At 44.5% G+C, this 26,351-nt stretch overlaps 2 protein-coding genes across 2 annotated transcripts in view; one reads left to right on the top strand and one right to left on the bottom strand.

The window, feature by feature from the left end:
* Nucleotides 1-319: 319 nt before the first annotated feature.
* CRNKL1 (crooked neck pre-mRNA splicing factor 1) lies at nucleotides 320-24,327 on the bottom strand. The gene is made up of 14 exons (XM_086333742.1): nucleotides 24,192-24,327; nucleotides 19,266-19,418; nucleotides 18,365-18,456; nucleotides 17,400-17,558; nucleotides 16,523-16,689; nucleotides 11,558-11,736; nucleotides 10,257-10,427; nucleotides 8,467-8,658; nucleotides 5,229-5,288; nucleotides 4,468-4,548; nucleotides 3,489-3,728; nucleotides 2,288-2,389; nucleotides 1,586-1,834; nucleotides 320-685 (listed from the first exon to the last, which is right to left on the bottom strand). The coding sequence occupies exons 1-14, from the start codon at nucleotides 24,240-24,242 to the stop codon at nucleotides 500-502; spliced, it is 2,082 nt and encodes a 693-aa protein (XP_086189868.1). The 5' UTR covers nucleotides 24,243-24,327; the 3' UTR covers nucleotides 320-499.
* A 23-nt stretch (nucleotides 24,328-24,350) lies between these two features.
* CFAP61 (cilia and flagella associated protein 61) overlaps nucleotides 24,351-26,351 on the top strand; it is a 247,955-nt gene continuing 245,954 nt past the window's right edge. Inside the window, exon 1 of the mRNA XM_086333756.1 lies at nucleotides 24,351-24,467. The gene's annotated coding sequence lies outside the window, so the exon portion shown is untranslated. The remainder of the gene's footprint in view (nucleotides 24,468-26,351) is intronic.

Below are 26,351 nucleotides of genomic sequence, written 5' to 3'. Positions count from 1 at the left end.
GGCATACTCCTTTTCTAATTTAATCTTCAAAATGACCCGGCAAAAGTCCATAAACTGAAAGGTTATGTATCACTAAGTGACAGAGCTGGGGATGGAACTCAAGTCAGTGACTCGAGACGTGAGTAAGTTACAGGTTTCAGATGAATGCATAAAATATGAAGACAACCATGAGAAAAAAGTTACTATGGAATGTAATTGAGAACTTTTTATAAAAGACTTTCAAAATTCTGCAGTTCCATCTAAAACAGATGAATTAGATTTCCTAATGAATGATGGAGGCACAAAATGTTTTAGACTCAGATAAAGAAAACCCAGCAGCTAAAGAAAAATTCCTTTACTTACAAACCCCACCCCCAACTAACCCAAGAGCATTTTAAAAATAATTCAAAAGTAGTTGTCAAAAGATCCCCATCAATTCATTATTGGTGGAATACCCAAAAACTTAACAGGAGTTTCAAGAATTCCAAACTATACATTTATAAAAATAATATAACATCTGTCAATACGAACAGGAGGGCCCAGCTTCCCGCTCGGCAGTGTCTGTGTCTGGGTCCTGCTCTCCAGCCTCCTTCTCCTGCTGCTGCTTCTTCCACAGTTTGGCCATGGCCAGGAGCTTGAGGTTGGGTTGGTTGGCTGCATCTTCGGGAAAGATGTAATCATAGTATTCTTCCCACCCTGCATCTGACTACAGGGACAAAGAAAAACAGAAGGTAAGCTAACCTGTGGCTGAAATGCATTTTCCAGTTACAGCAGAGAATCGTCACTGTGGAGCCCAGGGTTCGTATTCAACTTACTGTTACTGTGCAAAACAACATCAAGGCCTACTTTCAAAGTTCTACTTTCAAGGGCAGGCCCTGGAGACCGGGAGTGAGTGCGTACTGCTGGATGGGGAGTGTTGCAGCTGCTGCTCACTGAAAGCAACAGTGTGGTGGGAAAAGTGCTCCACAGTCAACCAGAAGATACGCAGTGTCCTCCACCCCACCTTGCAGTCCTGTGTGGGAGATTTTGAACTTCTAAAGATTTACTTGACTTTCACCTCACAGTGAAGCCACAGACCTGGGACTCCTGGCTCCCTGCCTGCCCCTCCCACGTCCAGTCAGCCACTCGCTGCACTCCCCATGGGTGCACTGTCCCAGATTCCAGCACCGCCTCTCTGATACAACAGCCTCCCAAGAGACCCTCTGCAACCAAGCCCCCGCAATCCACCCACAGGAGACGCCAACTGCGTCAGAGCTCTGGGGGCTTTCCTACTGCCGACGGAGCCTCCCCTGCATTAGTTCCCACCTAGAGGCGGAGCTACCCTGCCCTCCACCTCCTGTCTAATGCTCCAGAAACAACACACTTCAGACAGTTCCCAGAACCAGCAGTGCCAGGAAGACCCTCTGCAAGCCCTCCTTGGGGCTCCACCCTGGGTGGACCGCACACCCTGCTGTGTTCCCACAGCAGCCAGACTGTGACCGACTCCTTCCCCAGCTGCTGACCCCGTCCTCAGGCTGTACACGTGCCATGCATTGCACACACATTTCAAAGTCTGGGGCGCTTCTGCTCTGCTGGCATGGAGGACCAGCACAAGCTCAGTCCTTACCCCGTCGTCAGCCTGGACCTTTCTCCTTTTCTTGACCTTCTCGGGCATGAGCTTGTCCACTCTCTCCTTATCTGACGCTGTTCCAAATTCATCCTCAAAGTTTCGCCACGACTCCAGCAGCATGAGCCTCTCTTCCTTTTCCTCACAGTTTCGCATGGTTTTGTTAGCCTCTTCATAAATTTGTCTGCACTTGGGCAAACTTCCCTCTTTCCCTGAAGACAACTCAAACTGTGCAAAACTGATCCATACCTTAGAAAGAAATTATTACCAAACCAAATTAACCATGTCACCCAGGAAACAATAATGTAATAAGCTAATTTCTTGTTGACAACATCTGAACATACCTACTGTATTCATCTCGAGTATTCTAAAGAATGTAACCTATTGACTAGCTGCTTCTATACAGTAATGGTGAAGAAGTCTGCTTTTATATCTAATTAGGTGTCTGAAGTAATCTTAATATACTGAAAAAAGTTTTAATTTTTATTCAACCTACAATATCCAAGTTGCTCACATGCAATATAAATATTGGCCTGGTATAAGCTTAACATTCCAAAGTCTTGAGACTCACAAGCTCTCTGTAAAAGGAAGCCACTTAAAATATATATAAAAAAAAAATACATACATATATATATATATATATATAAATACACTATTTCTTCCAGACTGCTGATTCGAGCAAACACACAAATCACAGAATACCTTGACGTGCTGTGTCCGCTGAAGCAATCTTCGGTAAAGATTTCGTGTTCTCTCAGTTTCTTCCTGCTCAATTTCAAAATCAATATATGATTTCCAAAGCACCTGAGAAAGACAAATTCATAGGTCAGTCTTGACATTTAAAAAGCAACATGCTCTTGTTTGAAGCACAGCCTAACTAGCATCTCAACCTAGAACATCCAGGAACCTAGAACTTTCTAAGGAACACACGGGATATGACGACTAATGCTAGTATTTACAAGCTGGCCAAGACTTGGCTAAGAGTCTACATTATGAGAAAAAAGACCTTGGATCTATTTCCAGATTCTCTTTTGAAATTTCCCAAATGCTGGACTTAACAAGAAGAGCAGAGAAACTTAACAAACCACCCAGCACTATCATAAGCCTGCCACATATGAGGAAATTGTGCGGAGAAAACAGGCCTCGATCAGTCAGTGTACACTGTTTTTGCCATCACTGTAAGTTCCCTGATGCGTCTGAATTCAACTCAACAAGCATCCAGGGACCAGCTGCCCACTCGCCTGGTACAGCCTGTCAGGGCACAAGGACAAGAAAGATGTAGCCTGGTCACCTGAGACTGCAGTCTGTGGAAAAGCTGAGGCCAACTCACGGGACCAGTGACCGAGAAAGCCCTGCCCAGTGCAGTCAGTAGGGCCTGGTAAACCACTGAGTGCAGTCACCCCAGAGCAAGATTCACAGAACACCTGCGCAAGCCTGGAGGTTCCTGAGGTTCACGTTGTCCAGGCTGCAGTTTGGCACCACCTGGAGGCTCGAGCTTACCCCATAGCTGGCCAGGCCAGGGCACTTGTGCCTCCAGGAACATCCTGATTTGGTGAGGGCCTAATCCAGGCAAATCTGTGCCAGAAGAACCCCTCCCCTGTACTTCACGTGGCCTAGACTGCACTGCCCTGGCCGCCCCCTTTAGCCTTCTGTTACAGAAAGGCAGGAAGAGCCCACCTGTAAAATTCCAATTCATCCTGGTGTCACTGGGGCAGGGCTGAGCTACCCGCTAGAGAGGGCTTCTCCCCCTGCCTTTCTGTCTCTAAAACAGAAGCCCTGATCTTAGTGAAAGACTACAGGTGATATTGTCTCTATGCTCCAAAAGGCTCACAGACTTAGATGGTTATCTAAGGTAAAGCTGGGCCAGTGTCTGAAATAAAGCCAGTCAACGCAAGCGCCTCACCTCTGGCATGTCCAAGCGTGGCTGACTAATGGCTAACTCGTAGATCGCCCGGGCTCGCTCAATATCGCCAAGGATTGTCTCTAATTCTGCAAATTTAATCCAAGAGGTACAGTTTTCTGGCCCAAATTCCAGGAACTTTTCATAAAGCTTCCGGCATCTGTCAAATTCTCGAAGCTGTAGCTCCAGTTCTATGTAACCTTTAAATAATTTGTTCTTTGGACATTTGCCTATGGACGTTCCCTGGAAAAGAAGACACTGAGGTGATGCCTGAGTGGGTCTGACTTGTGCAGACATCCTTGACCTAGCTGAGAAGCCGTTACTCCACTGAGCAAGAGCCTTGGTGCATTGATCCGGTGAACCACCCACTCCCTCTGCAGTACCACACTGCTCTACTGGCTCCTGACAGAGGCCCAAAGAAACCCTCCAGCTCACTCAGCCATCAACTGGGCCTGTTCAGTAAGAGGCAGGGTTGCTGAAGTGTTTGGAAAACTATTTTTAATCTCACCTAGATTCTCAGGATCTCTTATGGAATCCAGATGTCAAAGGAGAACACTTCCCATGATAAAGGGGTTATCAATGAACGAACCCTGCTGCCCACAGCCAGGGGCTTATCAGAAGGACAGCTGCATCTGATCCTATTGAGAAACTTTAGAATACCTGTCAAGATGGAGGTGCATTTAATATACCAAAAATCTTGCAGAGGATCAGACTACTAACAATTTAAGATCAAATCTCCCTAGCCGCAGGAAAGATCTGGTTAACAGGTAGCTGTAACTGTCCATTGTTGACAACAGACTAATTTAAGCATTATCGCCCAATCTTCCCTCTAAGGCCCAGCTTTTGAAAACATGTCTCACGTTATAAAGGCACAGTATTTCTCCTGCCTTCTTAGTGGGGGACTGGACAACCTGTAAACACTAAGATGTAAATTTCCTTCTCAAAGGACTTAATGATGCATCATGATCCTTTATTTACTCACCAAAGCTCTTCTGGCAAATGGTAAATTTTTCTGTCTTATTTCAAACTGTGCATATAGTAACCACATTTTGGCAAATGTGAACTAGAAAACAAAAGCACAAAAATTCACTTAAACTTAAATTAACACAAGGCCACAAGTGAATTTCCCTAAAGCTTCACAGCTAGGGCAGATGTATTTTCTCGTTTATAAGCTAAGCTAACAATATCTGACAGAAATCACCAAGAGTAATCTGGACACTTCACTGTGACGCAGGGCTCTCCGGCCCCCACTGAGGGGCAGCTTTGTGGGTGTGCGGTTAGCAGGCAGAACACGCCCCTCTGTTCCAGACAGTAATTTGGTCAACATCGCTCACTATCTCTGGTGTCAGGAAATAAAGCCAACTGCCCACAGTGGGCAGAGACCACGTGTCAACTGCTCCCAGAACACCCGTGTTCCTGTGCCTATGGACATCCACGCAGGTGCCAGCAGCTGGCTGTCCCTATGCAAGCTGAGTGCACTCCGCTCAGTCTGTTCCCATTATGATCCTCTCGGAATTTCTCCATTATCTCTGTCAGTCATTGGTCACTTAAAGGCTGTCCATTCAACTAGACTGGAAGCTGTTTTCAGAGGCAAAGAGCATACCTAGTTCTTATTTATGTTTTCCTAGGGTGCCTAGCACAGGGAAAGAGCTCATCAACAAATAGGATTCCTCGGGATTATTTCACAAGTAACAGACACAGGATTTCCATGTGTTTAGAACAGAATGCTTACAGCAAACATACCTTTTTATGAGGAATGAGTTCCAAAGAGGCTTGGTAAACCTGTCTTGTCCTCTCGGGATCCTACATTAGGATAAGAAATTTGCACAAAATATTCATGTCCAATACTAATTTTACCATTACTAACAAAAATGTATACCCCTAACACTGAATATCAGTAATCCAAGTCTATGCCCCAACCAGTAACGCTGAAGAAGCTGAAGTTGAACAGTTCTATGAAGACCTACAAGACCTTTTAGAACTAACACCCAAAAAAGATGTCCTTTTCATTATACGGGACTGGAATGCAAAAGTAGGAAGTCAAGAAACACCTGGAGTAACAGGCAAATTTGGCCTTGGAATACGGAATGAAGCAGGGCAAAGACTAATACAGTTTTGCCAAGAAAATGCACTGGTCATAACAAACACCTTCTTCCAACAACACAAGAGAAGACTCTACACATCGACATCAACAGATGGTCAACACCGAAATCAGACTGATTATATTCTTTGCAGCCAAAGATGGAGAAGCTCTATACAGTCAGCAAAAACAAGACCAGGAGCTGACTGTGGCTCAGACCATGAACTCCTTATTGCCAAATTCAGACTTAAGTTGAAGAAAGTAGGGAAAACCACTAGACCATTCAGGTATGACCTAAATCAAATCCCTTATGATTATACAGTGGAAGTGAGAAATAGATTTAAGGGCCTAGATCTGATAGACAGAGTGCCTGATGAACTATGGAATGAGGTTCATGTCATTGTACAGGAGACAGGGATCAAGACCATTCCCATAGAAAAGAAATGCAAAAAAGCAAAATGGCTGTCTGGGGAGGCCTTAAAACAGCTGTGAAAAGAACAGAAGCGAAAAGCAAAGGAGAAAAGGAAATATATAAACATCTGAATGCAGAGTTCCAAAGAATAGCAAGAAGAGATAAGAAAGCCTTCCTCAGCGATCAATGCAAAGAAACAGAGGAAAACAACAGAATGGGAAAGACTAGGGATCTCTTCAAGAAAATCAGAGATACCAAGGGAACATTTCATGCAAAGAGGAGCTCAATAAAGGACAGAAATGGTATGGACCTAACAGAAGCAGAAGACATTAAGAAGAGATGGCAGGAATACACAGAAGAACTGTACAAAAAAGATCTTCACGACCCAGATAATCACGATGGTGTGATCACTGACCTAGAGCCAGACATCCTGGAATGTGAAGTCAAGTGGGCCTTAGGAAGCATCACTACGAACAAAGCTAGTGGAGGGGATGGAATTCCAGTTAAACTATTCCAAATCCTGAAAGATGATGCTGTCAAAGTGCTGCACTCAATATGCCAGCAAATTTGGAAAACTCAGCAGTGGCCACAGGACTGGAAAAGGTCAGTTTTCATTCCAATCCCAAAGAAAGGCAATGCCAAAGAATGCTCAAACTACTGCACAACTGCACTCATCTCACACGCTAGTAAAGTAATGCTCAAAATTCTCCAAGACAGGCTTCAGCAATATGTGAACCGTGAACTTCCTGATGTTCAAGCTGGTTTTAGAAAAGGCAGAGGAACCAGAGATCAAATTGCCAACGTCCGGTGGATCACAGAAAAAGCAAGAGAGTTCCAGAAAAACATTTATTTCTGCTTTATTGACTATGCCAAAGCCTTTGACTGTGTGGATCACAAGTAACTGTGGAAAATTCTGAAAGAGATGGGAATACCAGACTACCTGATCTGCCTCTTGAGAAATTTGTATGCAGGTCAGGAAGCAACAGTTAGAACTGGACATGGAACAACAGACTGGTTCCAAATAGGAAAAGGAGTTCGTCAAGGCTGTATATTGTCACCCTGTTTATTTAACTTATATGCAGAGTACATCATGAGAAACGCTGGACTGGAAGAAACACAAACTGGAATCAAGATTGCAGGGAGAAATATCAATAACCTCAGATATGCAGATGACACCACCCTTATGGTAGAAAGTGAAGAGGAACTCAAAAGCCTCTTGATGAAAGTGAAAGTGGAGAGTGAAAAAGTTGGCTTAAAGCTCAACATTCAGAAAACGAAGATCATGGCATCTGGTCCCACCACTTCATGGCAAATAGATGGGGAAACAATGGAAACAGTGTCAGACTTTATTTTTCTGGGCTCCAAAATCACTACAGATGGTGACTGCAGCCATGAAATTAAAAGATGCTTACTCTTTAGAAGGAAAGTTATGACCAACCTAGATAGCATATTCAAAAGCAGAAACATTACTTTGCCAACAAAGGTCCGTCTAGTCAAGGCTATGGTTTTTCCTGTGGTCATGTATGGATGTGAGAGTTGGACTGTGAAGAAAGCTGAGCGCCGAAGAATTGATGCTTTTGAACTGTGGTGTTGGAGAAGACTCTTGAGAGTCCCTTGGACTGCAAGGAGATCCAACCAGTCCATTCTGAAGGAGATCAGCCCTGGGATTTCTTTGGAAGGAATGATGCTAAAGCTGAAACTCCAGTACTTTGGCCACCTCATGTGAAGAGTTGACTCACTGGAAAAGACTCTGATGCTGGGAGGGATTGGGGGCAGGAGGAGAAGGGGACAACAGAGGATGAGATGGCTGGATGGCATCGCTGACTCGATGGACGTAAGTCTCAGTAAACTCCGGGAGTTGGTGATGGACATTGAGGCCTGGTGTGCTGCGATTCATGGGGTTGCAAAGAGTCGGACACGACTGAGCAACTGATCTGATCTGATCTGATCTGAACACTGAATATGTTTCCACAAGCTGTTATTCTATTTATCATCAAAAGCGAACTAACTTTGGGCATCAAGCTTTGGTCAAAGACCTGCCCACAGCACTGAGCCACCAAGTGAGAGCTTCTCAGTAGGGTGTGTGACAGCAGGAACAAAGATGTTCTGCAGTCTTCAACCAACAGGATTCGTCTTTTCCTATTAACTTACAACCAATTTCTGAAAATTCTACTTAAGAGCAAGAATGTGCAATCCAGCTGTGATCCCTAGTTATGAGAAAACCCTGGCAACTATAAATAATGAAGCTATTCTTTCAAGCGCCTCAAGGTGCAAAAAAAAAAATCAAAACTAAAAACCACCTCGCCTGTGCCCACAACAGGTATAGAGAGTTTAAAACGTGGCAGAAAGAATGTAAATGGCTGCAAGGAGGCCTGTAAGAATGTACAGAGAAATTCCTGTGTGGTCAAGGCTCCGCGGTTATCAGTTCCCACCCACGCCAGCCGGCTGCCCAGGGGAGCAGCCCCCCGCGGCCAGGACCCACTCTGCACCTTGGCCTCCAGCTCCTCATAGAGGGCGTAGTTGATCCACAAGTAGATGTAGCGCTTCCAGTGCCTCTTCTCCTGCACGGGCGGCACGTTGGCGATGGCGCGCTCGTACACTTCCCGCACCGTCTCGGCCTCCGCATCGCTCTCCACCAAGCGCAGGTAATCGAACCACGCGTCGTAGTTGTGCGGGTTAGCCTGGAAACACCAGGCTGGATTAAACAGAAACCAAACCCAGAGCTGCACCTGCTGGATTAGGCGAGCTGACGGAAGGCACCAGACTGACTTTCTATACTCCAGCAGCCTTTTTTCTAGACTTTACACTATTTCACTGAAAAATACCATTCTTGAGATTTTATAAATAGAAAGGGAAAAGGAGAGAGAAGACAGACTGTTACCAGGTTCCCCAGCAAAGCTCCTTTCACCTACAGCAGCCTTTTTTGGGGGGGAGCATCCCAGTTTTTAAGTTGGGTTTCCAAGGTGGCGCTAATGGTAAAGAACCTCCTGCCAATGTAGGACATAAGTGGTAAAGAACCTCCCTGCCAATTCAGGACATGGGTTCAAACCCCGGGTTGGGAAGATCGCCTAGAGGAGGGCATGGAAATCCACTCCAGTACTCTTGCCTGGAGAATCCCATGGACAGAGAAGCCTGGCAGGCTATGGGGTCACAGAGTTGGACACAACTGAAGCGACTTAACACACAATTTTTAAGTTTTTTAAAAGAAGGTATAAATGGAAAAATGACTTAGAGGCAAATGCATAAAAATTAATTAACAACTGGTTTTCTGTTTGTTTTAAATGAAGCAGCAATTGGTAATTTGCTGGTCAAATTACACACAGCTCTGTGCTGGGCGATGCCCTGCACACCTCTCCTCCACAGAAGTGAAGGGAGCCAGGGGCCCACCCTTCCTGGCCCCTGGAAGCCACTGCACTTGGCAACGTAAGGACCCCTGTCTGAGAGTCTGGCTCATGCTGGTGGGTGACACAGAGATGAAGGACAGCGGGAACTGGCTTGTGGAAGCGCTTTCCATTGGTGGGTTGATCATTCCCAGCTGGACTGAAATGTGACTGTCCCACCTTCTTCTTCAGGACTCTCTGCAACTGGCCTGATTCCTGCCCACTTTCCAAGCCTCCTCCCCCAGCTTCCTACTGCTTCTGCAAAGCTCCCAGTATCTACAGCCATGAAAACAGACGTCTGTTCTCCTAAGTGTCTATTTATGTATGTGACTCTATGTCTAAATTTAATATTATAATGGGATTGTACAACTCTCACAACTGCAGAACCTGCCTTCTCATTTAATTATAATATATCTTGAACATATTTTGCTGACCTCATCTACCACCACTTGGTCCTTTGTTTGGAGATATCTTAATTAATTTGACCAGGCAGAAATATTTTAAAATACATAGCAGAGCAATAAAGGCAAACACTACTACCTTTGAATTCAAATCAAAACAGTATGTTACAGAGAGAGATGAGGATGGAACTGTAACTACAATAGTCTTGCTCAGGCAGCTAAACTAAAGGGTAATGTATAAATATGGTTCTTTTAGGTCAATCTCTGACTCTTCCATCTTCTTTAAATAATGAGCTCAAATGGGTTCCAAATTTCCTTTGCTCAAGTTCTTTGTGTCCAGTTAGCAGCCAACACTGTGACTTCCAACACTCGCGTGGCAGAACAAGTCCAAGTGCTGTCTGCTTGCCTTTTCCCTGTCCTGTTTGCCGGTTTACTGCAGACACAGGGTGGGGAGAGGCCTGGCTGGCAGGCCCGTCGGTGCCGCCCTGTGACACTCACCTTCACCTCCTCCTCGTACTGGAACCTCCGCTTGCTCACGATGATGTCTTCGATGCCCCGCCTGTCACCAAACTTCTTCTCAAAGATGGTATAATTTTTAAAGAGTTCCTGGGCCTCCTGCTTCGAAATTCTATCCAGGGCATACTTGTAGATCACTCGCACCCTCTCAAACTGAAAGCAGACAGGATGGTTACTCTTCCAGAACACAGCACTCTTGTTCTAGCCACAGCACGGGGAGCAACTCTGACATAAAACATGACCTGTAGGTTAGACTGTGAGGCCTCAAAGTGTCCAAAGTACGGTTTTCCCTCTCCCTTTTGTTGAGGTACTTTTGTCAGGATGGACAGACACTCTGAGCCCCACATTTAAGTCTACCTAACCTGCCAGCTGGACATCGTCCTTGCATCTCGGACTCACCTGAGTCCCGCCCAGCTGGGTCGTTGTCAGACTCCTCATTCTGGTCTTGATCACGCACCTGCTCAGCCAGGGCCCTCCCCCGGCCCCCCACCCCGACTCCTCTCTCCCCTGCACCCCCACACTCCCTGCTTCCACAGTCCGCCCCTTCTACCTCCTCAACTCAGCCCTCCACTCCCCCCAGGTCCCTGCCGACCCACCTCCATCTCTCTGTGGACCATGTGAAAAGCCCCCATCCCACTTCTGCCGCTCTCTCCCCATACGCTGCGCTTAAAGCAGCCACAGGCCCACCACACGTCACACAGACGACATCTGACCACTTCCTGCTTAAGACCCTCCACACCTCCCACCAGCCTGAGGACAGAACCTGAACTCACCCGTGGGACCTGTGCAAGACCCCACACTCAGACCCCAGCACATGGCCCTCCCCATCCCAGATTATCTGAACTACGAGAAGGGATTGTTTTCCACATATGCTACAGGAGAACACAACTGACTTATTTGTGGGGCCATCATTGTTTTCATTTCAAATTCTGTTCTCAGTACTGAAGGCTCTAGGCCTTTTGTTTCCCAGGCTCATTACTTGAGAAGCCTTTTAATCAGAGTATCAAATGACTCTTAGTTTGTAGATAATATTCTCATTCTAGATTTAAAGATCTGTTTTCAAGTAGAGCACACAAAATCAAGACCGCTGTAATACAATCTATAACCACTCCCAACCTGCAGGTTAGTGACGTGCACTTTTTCCTTGAGAAATCATGTTTTCGTATTTTGAAATTATTTTCTCCAAGGATAAGTAAGAAACTGTAAATGAACTCAACGTGCACAAAAAGTCATCCTTTCTAAGCTCTTTTGCAACATAATTGATTTCCTTTAAGTTTACCTACTTCTTTCTGATTTTCCTCAAATTTGGCAAAGGCAACATAAAGGTGCTCGTCCATATGTTCGTCCCCGAAGAATTCAACAGCCCTCTCATACACTTTCCGTGCGTGGGCAAAGTAACCATGCTTTTCTTCAAAGCGGGCATACTTAATCCAGTTCTTCACATCAGGGTGCACGAGAACAAGTGAGTGGAATGAAGGAAAAACCAGGTAGCACAATGTGGCTTAGAGAACAAAAACCCAAGCCCAAACCCAGAACCTCAACAACACCCACTATGGCTATGGGGGTGACTGGAGACACACTAGCCTGTGACTCCCCAGGGGGCAGTGTCTTGTTTCTCTGGCCTCCTCCACTGCGTCTTCATATTTTAGGAGCAGTACAAAGAGGAGTTTGGAGTCATGAAAAGCTGAACCCCATGACTAGCCATGTGATCTGGGCAAGTTCTTACCTTATCTAAGCCTCAGTTTATCATCTATAAATGATAAGAAAATAGTAACAACCAACCTCATTTAATGATTGTCAACTATAAATTAGAAAAAATGTGTAGAAAAGTCTTTGCAATTTCAGGTCAAAAGAATGTGCTCAACAAATGGCACGTGTTGTGGTATCTGCTTAGTAATAATATCTGAATTACTGATTAAGAAAAAAACTCCTGAGAGGACTCTGGATGGCAGAGGAGGATGTGGCGCTCACCTCTCCCTACAAGTACACCAAGAGTACAGCTAGACAGGGAACAGTTCTCACGGAGCACCTGCTGAACACCAGCAGAGGACCTCAGACACCTGAAAGAACAAGAAGATGCCCACGTATCCAGGCAGGATGAAAGAAAGAAAAACAATAGCCAACAGTGAGCGGGATAGGACCTGCACCCCTGGTGGGGGACTGGAGGAGAGGAGAGATTCCCGCACCTGGGGAAGCCCCCTTACAGCTGGAGAGATCAGCTGGTTAACACAATCAAAGATGACATAAACAGGTGGAAACACATACCATGTTCGTCGGCTGGAAGAATCAATAGTGTCAAAAATTACGATACTGCCCAAGGCAACCTACAGATTTAATGCAATCCCTATTAATGGCATTTTCCACAGAACTGAGAGAAAAAAATTTTTAATTTGTATGGAAACACAGAAGACCCCAAGTAGCCAGGGCAATCTTGAGAATCAAAAACAGAGCTGGAGGAATTAGGCTCCCTGACTTCAGACTATACTACAAAGCTACAGTCATCAAAACAGTATGGTACTGGCACAAAAACAGAAATACAGATCAATGGAACAGGACAGAAAGCCCAGGTACAAACCCACACACTGACCTATGACGAAGCAAGAATAGGCAATGGAGAAGAGAGTCTCTTCAATAAGCGGTGCTGGGAAAACTGGACAGCTACACGTGAAGGAATGAAATTAGAATACTACCTAATACCATACACAAAAATAAACTCAAAATAGATTACTAAAGACCTAAATGTAAGGCCAGATACTCTTAGAAGAAAACAGAACACTCTCTGACATAAATCACAGCAGTATCTTTTTGAATCCCCCTCTTAGAGTAACAAAAATAAAAACAAAAAACAAACAAACAGGACTTAATTAAACATAACAGCTTTTGCACATCAAAGGAAACCATTAAGAAAATGCAAAGGTAACCCATAGAATGGGAGAAAATACTTGCAAATAAAGCAACCAACAAAGGATTAATTTCCAAAATACACCAACAGTTCATGCAGCTCTCTCTAAAAAAAAAAAAAAAAAAAAAAATCAAAAAATGGACAGAAGATCTAAATAGACATTTCTCCAAAGACAGACAGATGGGGAAAAATCATAGGAAAAGATGCTCAGCATAACTAATTATTAGAGAAATGCACATCAAAACTATAAATACCACCTCACACTGGTCAGAATGGCCATCATCAAAAAATCTGTGAATAATAAATGTTGGAGCAGACACAGAGAAAAGAGAACCCTCCTACTCTGTTGATGGGGATATAATTTGGTACATTTGGTATATTTGAATATAATTATGGAGAACATTATGGAAGTTCTTTAAAAAACCAGAAACAGAATTACCATACGATCCAGCAATCCAACTCCTAGGCATATATCTGGAGAAAACCCTAATTCAAAAAGACATATGCACCCCAGTGTTCACTATTTTAATTTGCAGCACTATTTACAATAGCCAAGACATGGAAGCAACCTAAATGTCCATCAACAGAAGAATGGATAAAGATGATGTGGTGCACACATACAATGGAATATTACTCAGCCATAAGAATGAACAAAATAATGTCATTTGCATCAACATGAATAAACCTAGAATATCAAAAAAAAAACAAACCACCCAATCAAAAAATGGACAAAAGATCTAAGTAGACTTTTCTCCAAAGAAGAAATGAAGTCAGTCATACTAACTGAAGTAAGTCAGAGGAAGACAAATACCATTTATCACTTACAGGTGAAATTTAACAACAACAACAAAAATGACACAAATGAACTGTTTGGCAGAGAGAAACAGACTCACAGATCCCAAAATCAAATTTATGGTTGCGGAAGGGGAAACGTGGGGGAGTGATGGACTGGGAAACAGGAATTAACATACATGCACTACTGGGCTTCCCTGGTGGCCCAGGCAGTAAAGCAGCCAGCTGCACTGCAGGACACCTGGGTCCGATCCCTGGCTCAGGAAGATCCCCTGGAGGAGGGGATGGCAGTCCACTCCAGTGCTCTCGCCTGGAGAATGTCATGGACAGAGGAGCCTGGTGGACTGCAGTCCATGGGGCCGCAAAGAGTCGGACACAACTGAGTGACTAACACACACACTGCTAAATATAAGATAGATAACAGGGACCTACTGTACAGCACAGGAAACACTTCCGTGGTCAATTATATTGGAAAAGATTCTGAAAAAGAATGCATATATGTATATACATACATATATATATAAAACTGACTTAGTTTGCTATATAACACAACATTGTAAATCAACTGTACTCCAATAAAGATTTAAGGGAAAAAAAGAAGTTCCTGGTGGTCCAGTGGTTAGGACTCAGTGCTTTCACTACCATGGCCCAGATTCAATCCCTGGTTGGGAGAACAAATATCCTACCAGGTGTGTGGCATGGCCAGAAAATTAAAAAAAAAAAAAAAAAAGGAAGAAAGAAAGAAAAAACATGTCACGAAAAGAAAACTACTAATCAGAGCCAACAGAGACATTTTTGATTACAATTTTATTTCTTCATAGGATGTGTTTTTCATCTACTTTCCTTGAAGAAATCAATTAAATTTCAAAGTAGTAACACATTCCAATAGGGCAATGATTAAAGAGTACGCAGTCCATGGGGTCGCAAAGAGTCGGACATGACTGGCGAATGAACTGAACAAGTTCCATTAGGGCAATGATTAAAGAGCACCAGCTCTGAAGCTGACTGGCTCAAATCCCAGCCTCACCAGCACCTGAAAGGTGCTATCCTGCCTCAGATTCCTCATCTGCAGAAGGAAGCAGCTCCTGAATCGAGGGCTGTCACAGGGATTAAACAACAGTATCTGTAAGGCGCTTAGAATAATGCATGGCACAGAGCAGGTGTGATACATGCTTTGGTTAAACTAGTAATACCAAAATGAATAGTCACAGTTAAGATGCTAAAATTACATAATAAAGTTGAGTCTTGTATCTCATGGTACTTATGCTCTATGAAGTCACTCTGCTTGGAGAATACCAAATCGCTACTCCCAGAGGAAATATGTACGCATGATACACGCACACATATATACTATATCTATACATATGAATACACACATGTATCTCACATAGACTGTGATTTTCAATCCTAAAAATAACTATCATTGGCAAATTCTTTTATTTTAGAAAAGAGAAAACAAGTCTCAGAAGTGTTAAGTGACATGCCTAAAGCTGCCCACTAACCGGTGCCAGAGAAGGAATTCTGTCCTGTTCAGCTGGCCCAGAGCCGGGCGTCTCCCTCCCCTGCACTGCCCCTCCCGCTCCCTGCCCCAGTCAACCCTGCAAGAGAGCAGAGACAGGAAGGCAGACGGCCGTTTTGTTTGTCCTCCACTGGGACCAAGTGCCTCGGGTAATGCAAATTTTTCATCACTCTGGGGCTTGTCTGCAAACGACTGCCAAAGTGCCACAAATACTGATTGTGGATTTATGAATAAACGCTAGCAAGTAGGAGATAAACCAGCACAAGAACAGTGAAACACGAACCAAGCACTGCTGAGGGTGCTTTCCCGTCACCATCTCCCTCCTCACAATCCGCCCACAGCAGGGACTTTTACCTCCCTTCTAAAGATGAGGGAGCTTCCCTGGTAGCTCAGTGGTAAGGAATCTGCCTGCCAACATAGCAGACACCGGTTCGATCCCTGGTCCAGAAAGATCCCACATGCCATGGAGCAACTAAGGCCGTGTGGCACGACTGCCGAGCTTGTGCTCTAGAGCCCAGGAGCCGCACCTATTGAGGCCTGTGTGCCGAGAGCCAGTGCTCTGCAATGAAAGAAGCCTGCACATCTCAACTAGAGTAGCCCCGACCCGCTACAATGAGAGAAAAGCCTGCAGAGCCAAAAAATAAGTAAATAATTGAAAAAATAAAGATGAGGACACCTAGGCTCCAAGGAGTGATCTGACGCATTGAGATCACATGGCTAGTAAACAGTAAACCTCTGGACCAACTCCAGTACCAGTGCCCATGACCAACATACACCCCAGAGCAAACAGGGTCTTACGGTATTAACTTCCACAAAGAACCAGTGTTAATGCCAAAGTATAAACAAACCCAAGTCTCCTTGGAAAAGACACAATTATCCAGACCACAAACTTTTGTTCTGAATACTACGTCCCTAGAAAATATAAACGCAACTTATGAAGCAGAAGTTGACTTCTGGGCCAACATCAGTGACTACGTGGCCCAGCCAGACCACAGCCCCCCGGCAGTGCAGCAGGCAGACCCGTCTGAAGGATATAGCGCTCATAGATGGTGCGGGCCCGGTCCACCTCCTTGTATCTCAGCTCGAAGTTGATGTACGAATGCCAGGCCTGCTCCTCCGGCCGCCACTCCATCCAGCGCTCAAACACCTGCCGGGCACCAGCGATGTTCCCGAGCATCTCCTCCATGTACGTGTACTTGTACCTTCAATAGAACCATCTGAACTTATCAGTCACGGTCAAAATGACTTCGGAAAAAAACGGTCTTTGGCAATCTCTGGCTCTAACTTTGTTAACACATGAGAGTCAGGGCTTTATCTTCCCAAAAGGTGAAGTCAAACATGTTTTCCTATTAAAATAGAAATCTGAAAAGGATCAGACATTCTGAAAAGGATCAGACATTGGAAAAAAAGGATTTTTCTCCTCAAATGTTGCTTAGTTCAACAAAAAGATTCTTTTGTATAAAAGACTGTAACCAAAACTTCAGTTTTGATTACACAGCAATTATATATTGGGATTATGACTTAAGAGACCAGAGGACATTAAACAGTAATGAGTGTACGTTTAAAGAAAAAGTAGGATGCAAGACTTAATACATATGATTACAACTATAAATAAAATAATTACACAGGGATTCCCTTATGGTCCAGTGGTTAAGAACACCTTCCAATGTAGGAGACACGGGTTTGATCCCTGCTTGGGCAACTAAGCCCATGAGCCACAACTACTGAGCCTGTGCGCTCTGGAGCCCAGGAACCACAACTAGAGAATAGCCCACACATCATAACAAAGACCCCACATACTGCAACTAAGAGTCGACGCAGCCAAATAAACGAATATAAAATAAACACATGTACACACAAAAATGTGGAAATTTAGTCTACAAAAAGCCATTTCATCAGATCAGGAACTTACCAGAACTGGTTGACTCGAGGCAAAGTCGTTATGGCTCGGTCCCAGATATTCCGGGCGTGGTTGACCTGGCGATTCTTCATTTCCATCTCGGCATATTTCAGCCATAGCGTAATATTTCGGTAGTCCACATCCAAGGCACGTTCGTATATGGATCGAGCCCTTGAGAAGCCAGATTTGGAAGGTATCAGTTACAGCACATGCAACACACCCGGCAACCACCTCCACGGCTCGCTATTCTGTCAGGTGTTTACTGTGAGCAAGGTTCCGGGCATAAAAAGGTGACAAGATACCATGTTCTCAGGAGCCTTACAAGTTGTAGAGAAAGACTGACATGCGTTTAACTGCAATGCAATGTGATGTTACAGTGAAGGTCTGCACAAGGAAGCAGAGGGGAAAGAAAGAAAAATGTCAAGTGGAAAAGTTAGTTAAGCGGTAGGTGAGAACTTGGGAAAAGTTCCCAAGACTGAGGTGAGTGGCAGGGGGCCGGGGGAGGGGTGGGGGTTCCTGCCACTCCTCAGGGATGAGGAGATGCGGTAGGTTCTGGGCCTGGCCAGGGCAGGGGGAATACTGGGAGAACACAGGAAGGTGGGAGAACAGGAAGGGTCAGTCATGATTTCATTTTGTTGGCCACTGGTTTTGAGTGGAACAATAATTCTTAAAAAAAAAAAAAAAAATTCCCAATATGGAGAAAATGGATAGAACTGCATTTCTCTGGCTGCAGAGTGTGTGCTGGTGACGAGAATCACCTGGAGAGCCTCCTCCACTGTTCCTCCCTTGGACCAGCCCACCACAGCATTCCTGAGGCCCCTCAAAGGAAGCCTAGGGTCCCAAGGGAACAAACTCTGAAAATTTTTATTTTATTATTATCAGAGGCACACAGTTTTACACGTGCTTTAACTTCTATGTTTTTGTATCTGGTAACTTAAGAATTTCTATTTACAGAGTTACATGCTCAGTGACTTTACCTCTGAATCTCCTTTAGACTCTCTTCCCATTGTGCATATTTTATCCAGTTACTAATCACAGTCCTGTTTTTTCTTATGTTATCTTCGAAAGTCTGCCAAAAGGCAAAAAGGGTCAAATTAAAGGGAAAGTAACTAAAGATGACATTTGTCTATTAACCCTTGTACTAAGAAATTTATTCATTTTGCTCTTATTTAAGATAAATTACATCCTGGAATCCTTGAGAGATAAGAAACCCACTGAAGAAGGTTAAAGTCACAAGTGTTTCTTTAAAATCTTACAGGCAAACAAAGAGAAAACTTTAGATAAAAACTATTAGTAGAATTGCTGACATTTTCTCTTATTGCCCGTTAACAACTGGTACTTTAATATACTCTACATGTGTTACTAATGAGAAAGCGTTTCTGACTGTTTAAGTCCTCTCAGTAACGTCTCAGACATTACTGAGGATAACTAAATATGTAGATACAACAGGATGAGCAACAGGATTTAAAAAAAAAATAATAATCCCACATCCTGGGGTTGGGCAGGTCGGATCAGATCCCCAGGTCTTACCTCTCAGCACAGGAGGCGCTACAGACAGAAGACCATGGCGCAAACTCACTACTCCCGCCCCTCCTCAGCTGTCAGTTGTTCTGCCTGGTAAACTCCCACCCGAGTTTGATTCAGCACTAAAAATTCTGTCCGTGCTGGATTTAACGTAAGACAGACAACTCGTGGTGTATTTTATGAAGTTTAGCGATAATGCAACCGCTTGGTGAGCAGAAGTCACATTACGCAGGTGGCCAGAAACACTAAACTCTTCTTAGTTTATAGTCTCTCTAATCAGTGAGGAACTTTTCAAACTCTGACCTATAAATTCTTAATGATACTGACAGACTAAACCAGACCACACAGACCAACCTTCCTCTTCCGTAATTTGTAATCATTTAACTCTTCTTCATCTGTGATCTTCTGTTGAGGGGGAGGTGGAAGAAGCTCAAGTTCTCTCTCCTTAGCTTCTCTTAGCAGTTGCTCCGCAGTGATCTGAACTTCAGCTGGGGCTTTGTTTTTCACCTTTTAACACAGGAGACATTTCCATTTTTAGCAGATGCTTTTCACACAAAGTATAAGAAACAAATGAACTTTTTTCAGAATGTGAACTTTATAAACACTATTACAAGATGCCCCCTTTGCATGACGTGCTCGCATTTCTCTATGAAACTAAAAAAAAAAAAACCCACAAACTTTTTAATTTCATGCAAGGTATTTATCACAAAGCCATTGATAAAAGTCTCAAGAGGAAAGGTAGCAAAAACAACATTTCTCTTTTAGAATAGTATAATAAATTTTGAGGATGCCTAGGTAAAACTGAAACCATAATCACAGAAAACTAGTCAATCTAATCACACTAGGACCACAGCCTTGTCTAACTCAATGAAACTAAGCCATGCCTGTGGGGCCACCCAAGACAGGCGGGTCACGGTGGAGAGGTCTGACAGAATGTGGTCCACTGGAGAAGGGAATGGCAAACCACTTCAGTATTCTTGCCTTGAGAACCCCAAGAACAGTATGAAAAGGCAAAATGATAGGATACTGAAAGAGGAACTCCCCAGGTCAGTAGGTGCCCAATATGTTACTGGAGATCAGTAGAGAAATAACTCCAGAAAGAATGAAGGGATGGAGCCAAAGCAAAAAGAATACCCAGTTGTGGATGTGACTGGTGATAGAAGCAAGGTCTGATGCTGTAAAGAGCAATATTGCATAGGAACCTGGAATGTCGAATCAAGGCAAATTCAAAGTGGTCAAACAGGAGATGGCAAGAGTGAATGTCAACATTCTAGGAATCAGTGAACTAAAATGGACTGGAATGGGTGAATTTAACTCAGATGACAATTATATCTACTACTGTGGGCAGGAATCCCTTAGAAGAAATGGAGTAGCCATCATGGTCAACAAAAGAGTCTGAAATGCAGTACTTGGATGCAATCTCAAAAACGACAGAATGATCTCTGTTCATTTCCAAGGCAAACCATTCAATAGAAATCCAAGTCTATGCCCCGACCAGTAACGCGGGAGAACCTGAAGTTGAACGGTTCTATGAAGACCTACAAGACCTTTTAGAACTAACACCCAAAAAAGATGTCCTTTTCATTATAGGCGACTGGAATGCAAAAGTAGGAAGTCAAGAAACACCTGGAGTAACAGGCAAATTTGGCCTGGGAATACGGAATGGAGCAGGGCAAAGACTAATAGAGTTTTGCCAAGAGAACGCACAGGTCGTAGCAAACACTCTCTTCCAACAACACAAGAGAAGACTCTACACATGGACATCACTAGATGGTCAACATCAAAATCAGATTGATTATATTCTTTGCAGCCAAAGATGGAGAAGCTCTATAAAGTCAACAAAAACAAGACCAGGAGCTAACTGTGGCTCAGATCATGAACTCCTTATTGTCAAATTCAGACTTAAATTGAAGAAAGTAGGGAAAACCACTAGACCATTCAGGTACGACCTAAATCAAATCCCTTATGATTATACAGTGGAAGTGAGAAATAGATTTAAGGGCCTAGATCTGATAGAGTGCCTGATGAACTATGGAATGAGGTTCGTGACATTGTACAGGAGACAGGGATCAAGACCATCCCCATGGAAAAGAAATGCAAAAAAGCAAAATGGCTGTCTGGGGAGGCCTTACAAATAGCTGTGAAAAGAAGAGAAGCGAAAAGCAAAGGAGAAAAGGAAAGATATAAGTATCTGAATGCAGAGTTCCAAAGAATAGCAAGAAGAGATAAGACAGCCTTCCTCAGCGACCAATGCAAAGAAATAGAGGGAAACAACAGAATGGGAAAGACTAGAGATCTCTTCAAGAAAATGAGAGATACCAAGGGAACATTTCATGCAAAGATGTGCTCGATAAAGGACAGAAATGGTATGGACCTAACAGAAGCAGAAGATATTAAGAAGAGATGGCAGGAATACACAGAAGAACTGTACAAAAAAGATCTTCACAACCAAGATAATCACGATGGTGTGATCACTCACCTAGAGCCAGACATCCTGGAATGTGAAGTCAAGTGGGCCTGAGAAAGCATCACTACGAACAAAGCTAGTGGAGGGGATGGAATTCCAGTTGAACTATTCCAAATCCTGAAAGATGATGCTGTGAAAGTGCTGCACTCAATATGCCAGCAAATTTGGAAAACTCAGCAGTGGCCACAGGACTGGAAAAGGCCAGCTTTCATTCCAATCCCAAAGAAAGGCAATGCCAAAGAATGCTCAAACTACTGCACAATTGCACTCATCTCACACGCTAGTAAAGTAATGCTCAAAATTCTCCAAGCCAGGCTTCAGCAATATGTAAACCGTGAACTTCCTGATGTTCAAGCTGGTTTTAGAAAAGGCAGAGGAATCAGAGATCAAATTGCCAACATCTACTGCATCATCGAAAAAGCAAGAGAGTTCCAGAAAAACATCTATTTCTGCTTTATTGACTATGCCAAAGCCTTTGACTGTGTGGATCACAAGAAACTGTGGAAAATTCTGAAAGAGATGGGAATACCAGACCACCTGATCTGCCTCTTGAGAAACCTATATGCAGGTCAGGAAGCAACAGTTAGAACTGGACATGGAACAATAGACTGGTTCCAAACAGGAAAAGGAGTACGTCGAGGCTGTATATTGTCACCCTGCTTATTTAACTTCTATGCAGAGTACATCATGAGAAACGCTGGGCTGGAAGAAACACAGGCTGGAATCAAGATTGCCGGGAGAAATATCAATAACCTCAGATATGCAGATGACACCACCCTTATGGCTGAAAGTGAAGAGGAACTAAAAACCTCTTGATGAAAGTGAAAGTGGAGAGTGAAAAAGTTGGCTTAAAGCTCAACATTCAGAAAACGAAGATTAGATTATGGCATCTGGTCCCATCACTTCATGGGAAATAGATGGGGAAACAGTGGAAACAATGTCAGAATTTATTTCTGGGGGCTCCAAAATCACTGCAGATGGTGACTGCAGCCATGAAATTAAAAGACACTTACTCCTTAGAAGGAAAGTTATGACCAACCTAGATAGCATATTGAAAAGCAGAGACATTACTTTGCCAACAAAGGTCCGTCTAGTCAAGGCTATGGTTTTTCCTGTGGTCATGTATGGATGCGAGAGTTGGACTGTGAAGAAAGCCGAGCGCCGAAGAATTGATGCTTTTGAACTGTGGTGTTGGATAAAACTCTTGAGAGTCCCTTGGACTGCAAGGAGATCCAACCAGTCCATTCTGAAGATCAGCCCTGGGATTTCTTTGGAAGGAATGAACCAGTAAATTGGCCACCTCATGGGAAGAGTTGACTCATTGGAAAAGACTCCGATGCTGGAAGGGATTGGGGGCAGGAGGAGAAGGGAACGACAGAGGATGAGATGGCTGGATGGCATCACTGACTCGATGGACGTGAGTCTGAGTGAACTCCGGGAGTTGGTGATGGACAGGGAGGCCTGGCGTGCTGCGATTCATGGGGTCGCAAAGAGTCGGCCACGACTGAGTGACTGAACTGAACTGAGGTAAAACTCTATAACTAGAGGTCTTATCTAGATGTGCGCCATGCCTTAACTGGCATTTCAACCTCTATTTACAGAATCCTTCAATTTCTGCCTTGGCCCCAGGTGGATAACCGTCTTTGATCTCTCATGGCATTTCAAGTCAAAGACACATTCAGTAAGTTCCTATCATTAGACTGTAAGCTTCTTGAGGTCTTAGAGCTGTGCTGTCCAACACAGCGGCCTTGAATCACATTTGGTGAGTCCAAATCGGGCTGCAAGTGTAAAACACACAAGGGGTTTTGAAGACTTAGTATGGGGGGGGAGGAAAAAGAATAAATTATCCAATCAAACTTTTTGTATTCATGACATAATGGAATGACACTATCTTGGATACACTGGTTAAATAAAATGTATAATTAAAATTCATGTCACCTGCTTTGACTTTTCGTTTTTACTGTAGCTATGAGAAAACTTAAAATTATCTATGTGGCTCACATTAAATTTTTATGGGGCCTGTGGAGCCCAATAAAAGTTTATGAAACTGAACTATAAGAAATACTAAGTATTTAATGCCATGTGTGCAGTGAGGATGCTGAGGGTGCCTATCTAATGAACATTAAGTGCCAGAAACTGTGTTGAGTGCTTTCTATGCACTCTCTCCCGGAGTTATCCAAACGGGTACCTAAAAGACAGGCTCTAGAAAGTCATCTGAGCTGGAGAAAGACGGGAGGGAAGAGTATGTGCAAACGTTTAGGACAAATGCTGTCACATATTAAGCATTCGCTAAGTATTAACCGCCGACGAAAAAAGTCAGATCAGCCAAAACACAGCCCTTGTCATCTCTTCTCACTCCTTCCACTCTCACCCGGGGTTGACTCCTATTACCGCCTTCAGCACAGTTTAACCATCACGTCCTCGGCAAAGTTTGCGCTGGAGACCCCTCACACGAGCCCAGGAAGCCACGGCATATTCCTCTGGGACTCAGGAGTCTTTGCAAGGCTGCAATTCTACCCTTACGGAGGACAGCTCTTAGCCCGCTCTACCCGGAGACCAAGTGCCTAACGAGTGTCTGGTTCAGCGGGTCTGTGCTGAAGGACGTCTCTCCTCCCCCAGATAAACACCTTCTAACACGACGACCACACGGACGCGGGAGTGCCCCCCACGCCCGGCTGGCCCTTCCCGCCCGCGGCCCCCACTCAGGGAGGGACGACCAGCTCCCCGGGACCACACGCCTCCCGCCCCGGGCACCACCGAGGCCAGGCCAACCCCGTCCCCGGCCTCCTCCCACAAGGCCCCGAGCCGCTCACCTTGGCCACTTTGGGGATCCTCTGCTTCCCGGCCGCGGTGGAGGCCGCCATGGCTGCAGCGGCGACAGCGGGCGAGCCCGGGACCACAGAACACCTTCCCCAAGGGCTCGCCCACACCGCGCAACTTTCTGACAACAAGCGGGATCCCGGAACCGGAAGCGGAACTGGCTGGAGCGACTTTTGACCTCTCTCCCGCGCCGTGACGGAGTCAACGTCGTTTCTGTGGTAACCGGGCTGCGCGTCCTCTTCGGAGCCCGGGACTCTCTGGAGTTGCAGGTGAGGTGAGGAGTGCTGGCTGCCGGCCTGAGGCGGGCAGAATCCGGGGCGTCAGGGACTCATCATCAGGTCGCCTCTGGGATTGGGATGACCGTGCGAGGACGGGTGGATCCGTGAAGCCGGGGTATCCCGCAAGGGGACAGGAACCCGGCTCCCGTGCGGATGCTCGAGGCCGGGGGTCGGGTAGAAAACTACCATTCCTGGCATGCCTAGCGGCAAGCTGCTGAGCTGCTCGGCCGCCCTGAGCTGGGGTGCGTTCTGGGCTGTGTAGTCCAGAATGGTCAACTGCCCCTTGGTTTCTGGACAGTGTGACCAAATAATTCTATGGCTTATAACTGAAAGTAACTGAAGGAATTTTAAAGCCAGATACACAGAAAAAAGTGAAAATAAATAATCAGAGTACTAGCAAATAATCCAGCCTTATAATATCAGATAAACAATATATCAATCTTAAATAGTATCAGATAAACAGATATTTAAAATTTTCTGTCATTGTGTCTTAATGTCAATTTTCTTAGCGCCAGTGCGCTTAACTTTTGTTGTTATTAAGTCGCGAATTCAGGTCCCACTCTTTGCGACCTCATGGACTGTAGCACCCCAGGCTTCTCTGTCCTCCACTATCTCCTGTAATTTGCTGAAAGTTATGTCCATTGAGTCAGTGATTCCATTTAACCATCTCACCCTCTGCCACCCCCTTTTCCTTTTGCCTTCAGTCTTTCTCAGCATCAGGTCTTTTCCACTGACTTGGCTCTTTGCATCTAGTGGCCAAAGTATTGGAGCTTCAGCTTCAGTCCTTCCAATGAACATTCAGGGTTGATTTCCTTTAGGATTGACTGGTTTGATCTCCATGCAGTCCAAGTGACTCTCAAGAGGCTTGTCCAGCACCACAACTAGAAAGCATAAATTCTCCGGTGCTCAACCTTCCTTATGGTCCAGCTCTCAAATCTGTGCATGACTATGGAGAAAACCATAGCTTTGACCATACAGACATTTATTGGTAAAGTGATACCTCTGCTTTTTAATATACTGTCTAGGTTTGTCATAGCTTTCCTTTCAAGGAGCAAGAATCTTTTAATTTCATGGCTGCAGTTATCATCCTGCAGTGATTTTGGAGCCCAAGGGGAAAAAAAAATCTGTCACTGCCTCCACGTTTTCCCCTTCTATTTGCCACACAGTGATGGGACTGGATGCCATGTTTTTTTAATGTTGAGATTCAAGCCAGCTTTTTCACTCTCCTCTTTCATCCTCATCAAGAGGCTCTTTAGTTCATCTTCACTTTCTGCCATTAGAGTGGTATCATTTGTTTATCTGAGGGTACTGATATTTCTCCTGGCAATCTTAATTTCAGCTTGTGATTCATCCAGCCCAGAATTTCACATGATATGCTCTGCATAGAAGTTAAATAAGCAGAGTGAAAATACACAGTGTTATCATACTCCTTTCCCAATTTTGAACCAGTTAGTTGTTTCATGTCCAGTAAGCTTCTTGACCCACATACAGGTTTCTCAGGAGACAGGTACAGTGGGCTGATACTCCCATCTCTTTAAGAATTTTCCACAATCTGTTGTGATCCACACAATCAAAGTCTTTAGTCCTTAACTATATGACAAATAATATCTATTTCACCAGGATTAAAGAAAAAATCTATTTAAGTTCAGTTCAGTTGCTCAGTCATGTCCGACTCTTTGCGACCCCATGAATCGCAGCACGACAGGCCTCCCTGTCCATCACCATCTCCCGGAGTTCACTCAAACTCACGTCCATCAAGTCGGTGATGCCATCCAGCCATCTCATCCTCTGTCGTCCCCTTTTCCTCCTTCCCCCAATCCCTCCCAGCATCAGAGTCTTTTCCAATGAGTCGACTCTTCCCATGAGGTGGCCAAA

This window comes from Bos grunniens, chromosome 13 (assembly GCF_055505025.1).
Source record: "Bos grunniens cultivar Pamir isolate PY7600 chromosome 13, Bosgru_T2T1.0, whole genome shotgun sequence".
NCBI classification, from domain to species: Eukaryota; Metazoa; Chordata; class Mammalia; order Artiodactyla; family Bovidae; genus Bos; species Bos grunniens.
The sequence above is the reverse complement of the archived record's forward strand: the minus strand, read 5'-3'. Positions and strand labels throughout refer to the sequence as shown.

Coding starts and splice junctions, on each gene's coding strand:
- CRNKL1 (XM_086333742.1), bottom strand. CDS start 24,242: ATGGCGGCCTCCACCGCGGCCGGGAAGCAGAGGATCCCCAAAGTGGCC. Junction 16,690..17,399: donor CCTCGAGTCAACCAGTTCTG/GTAAGTTCCTGA, acceptor GTTCTATTGAAG/GTACAAGTACACGTACATGG. Junction 4,549..5,228: donor AACTCATTCCTCATAAAAAG/GTATGTTTGCTG, acceptor TTTGTTTTCTAG/TTCACATTTGCCAAAATGTG.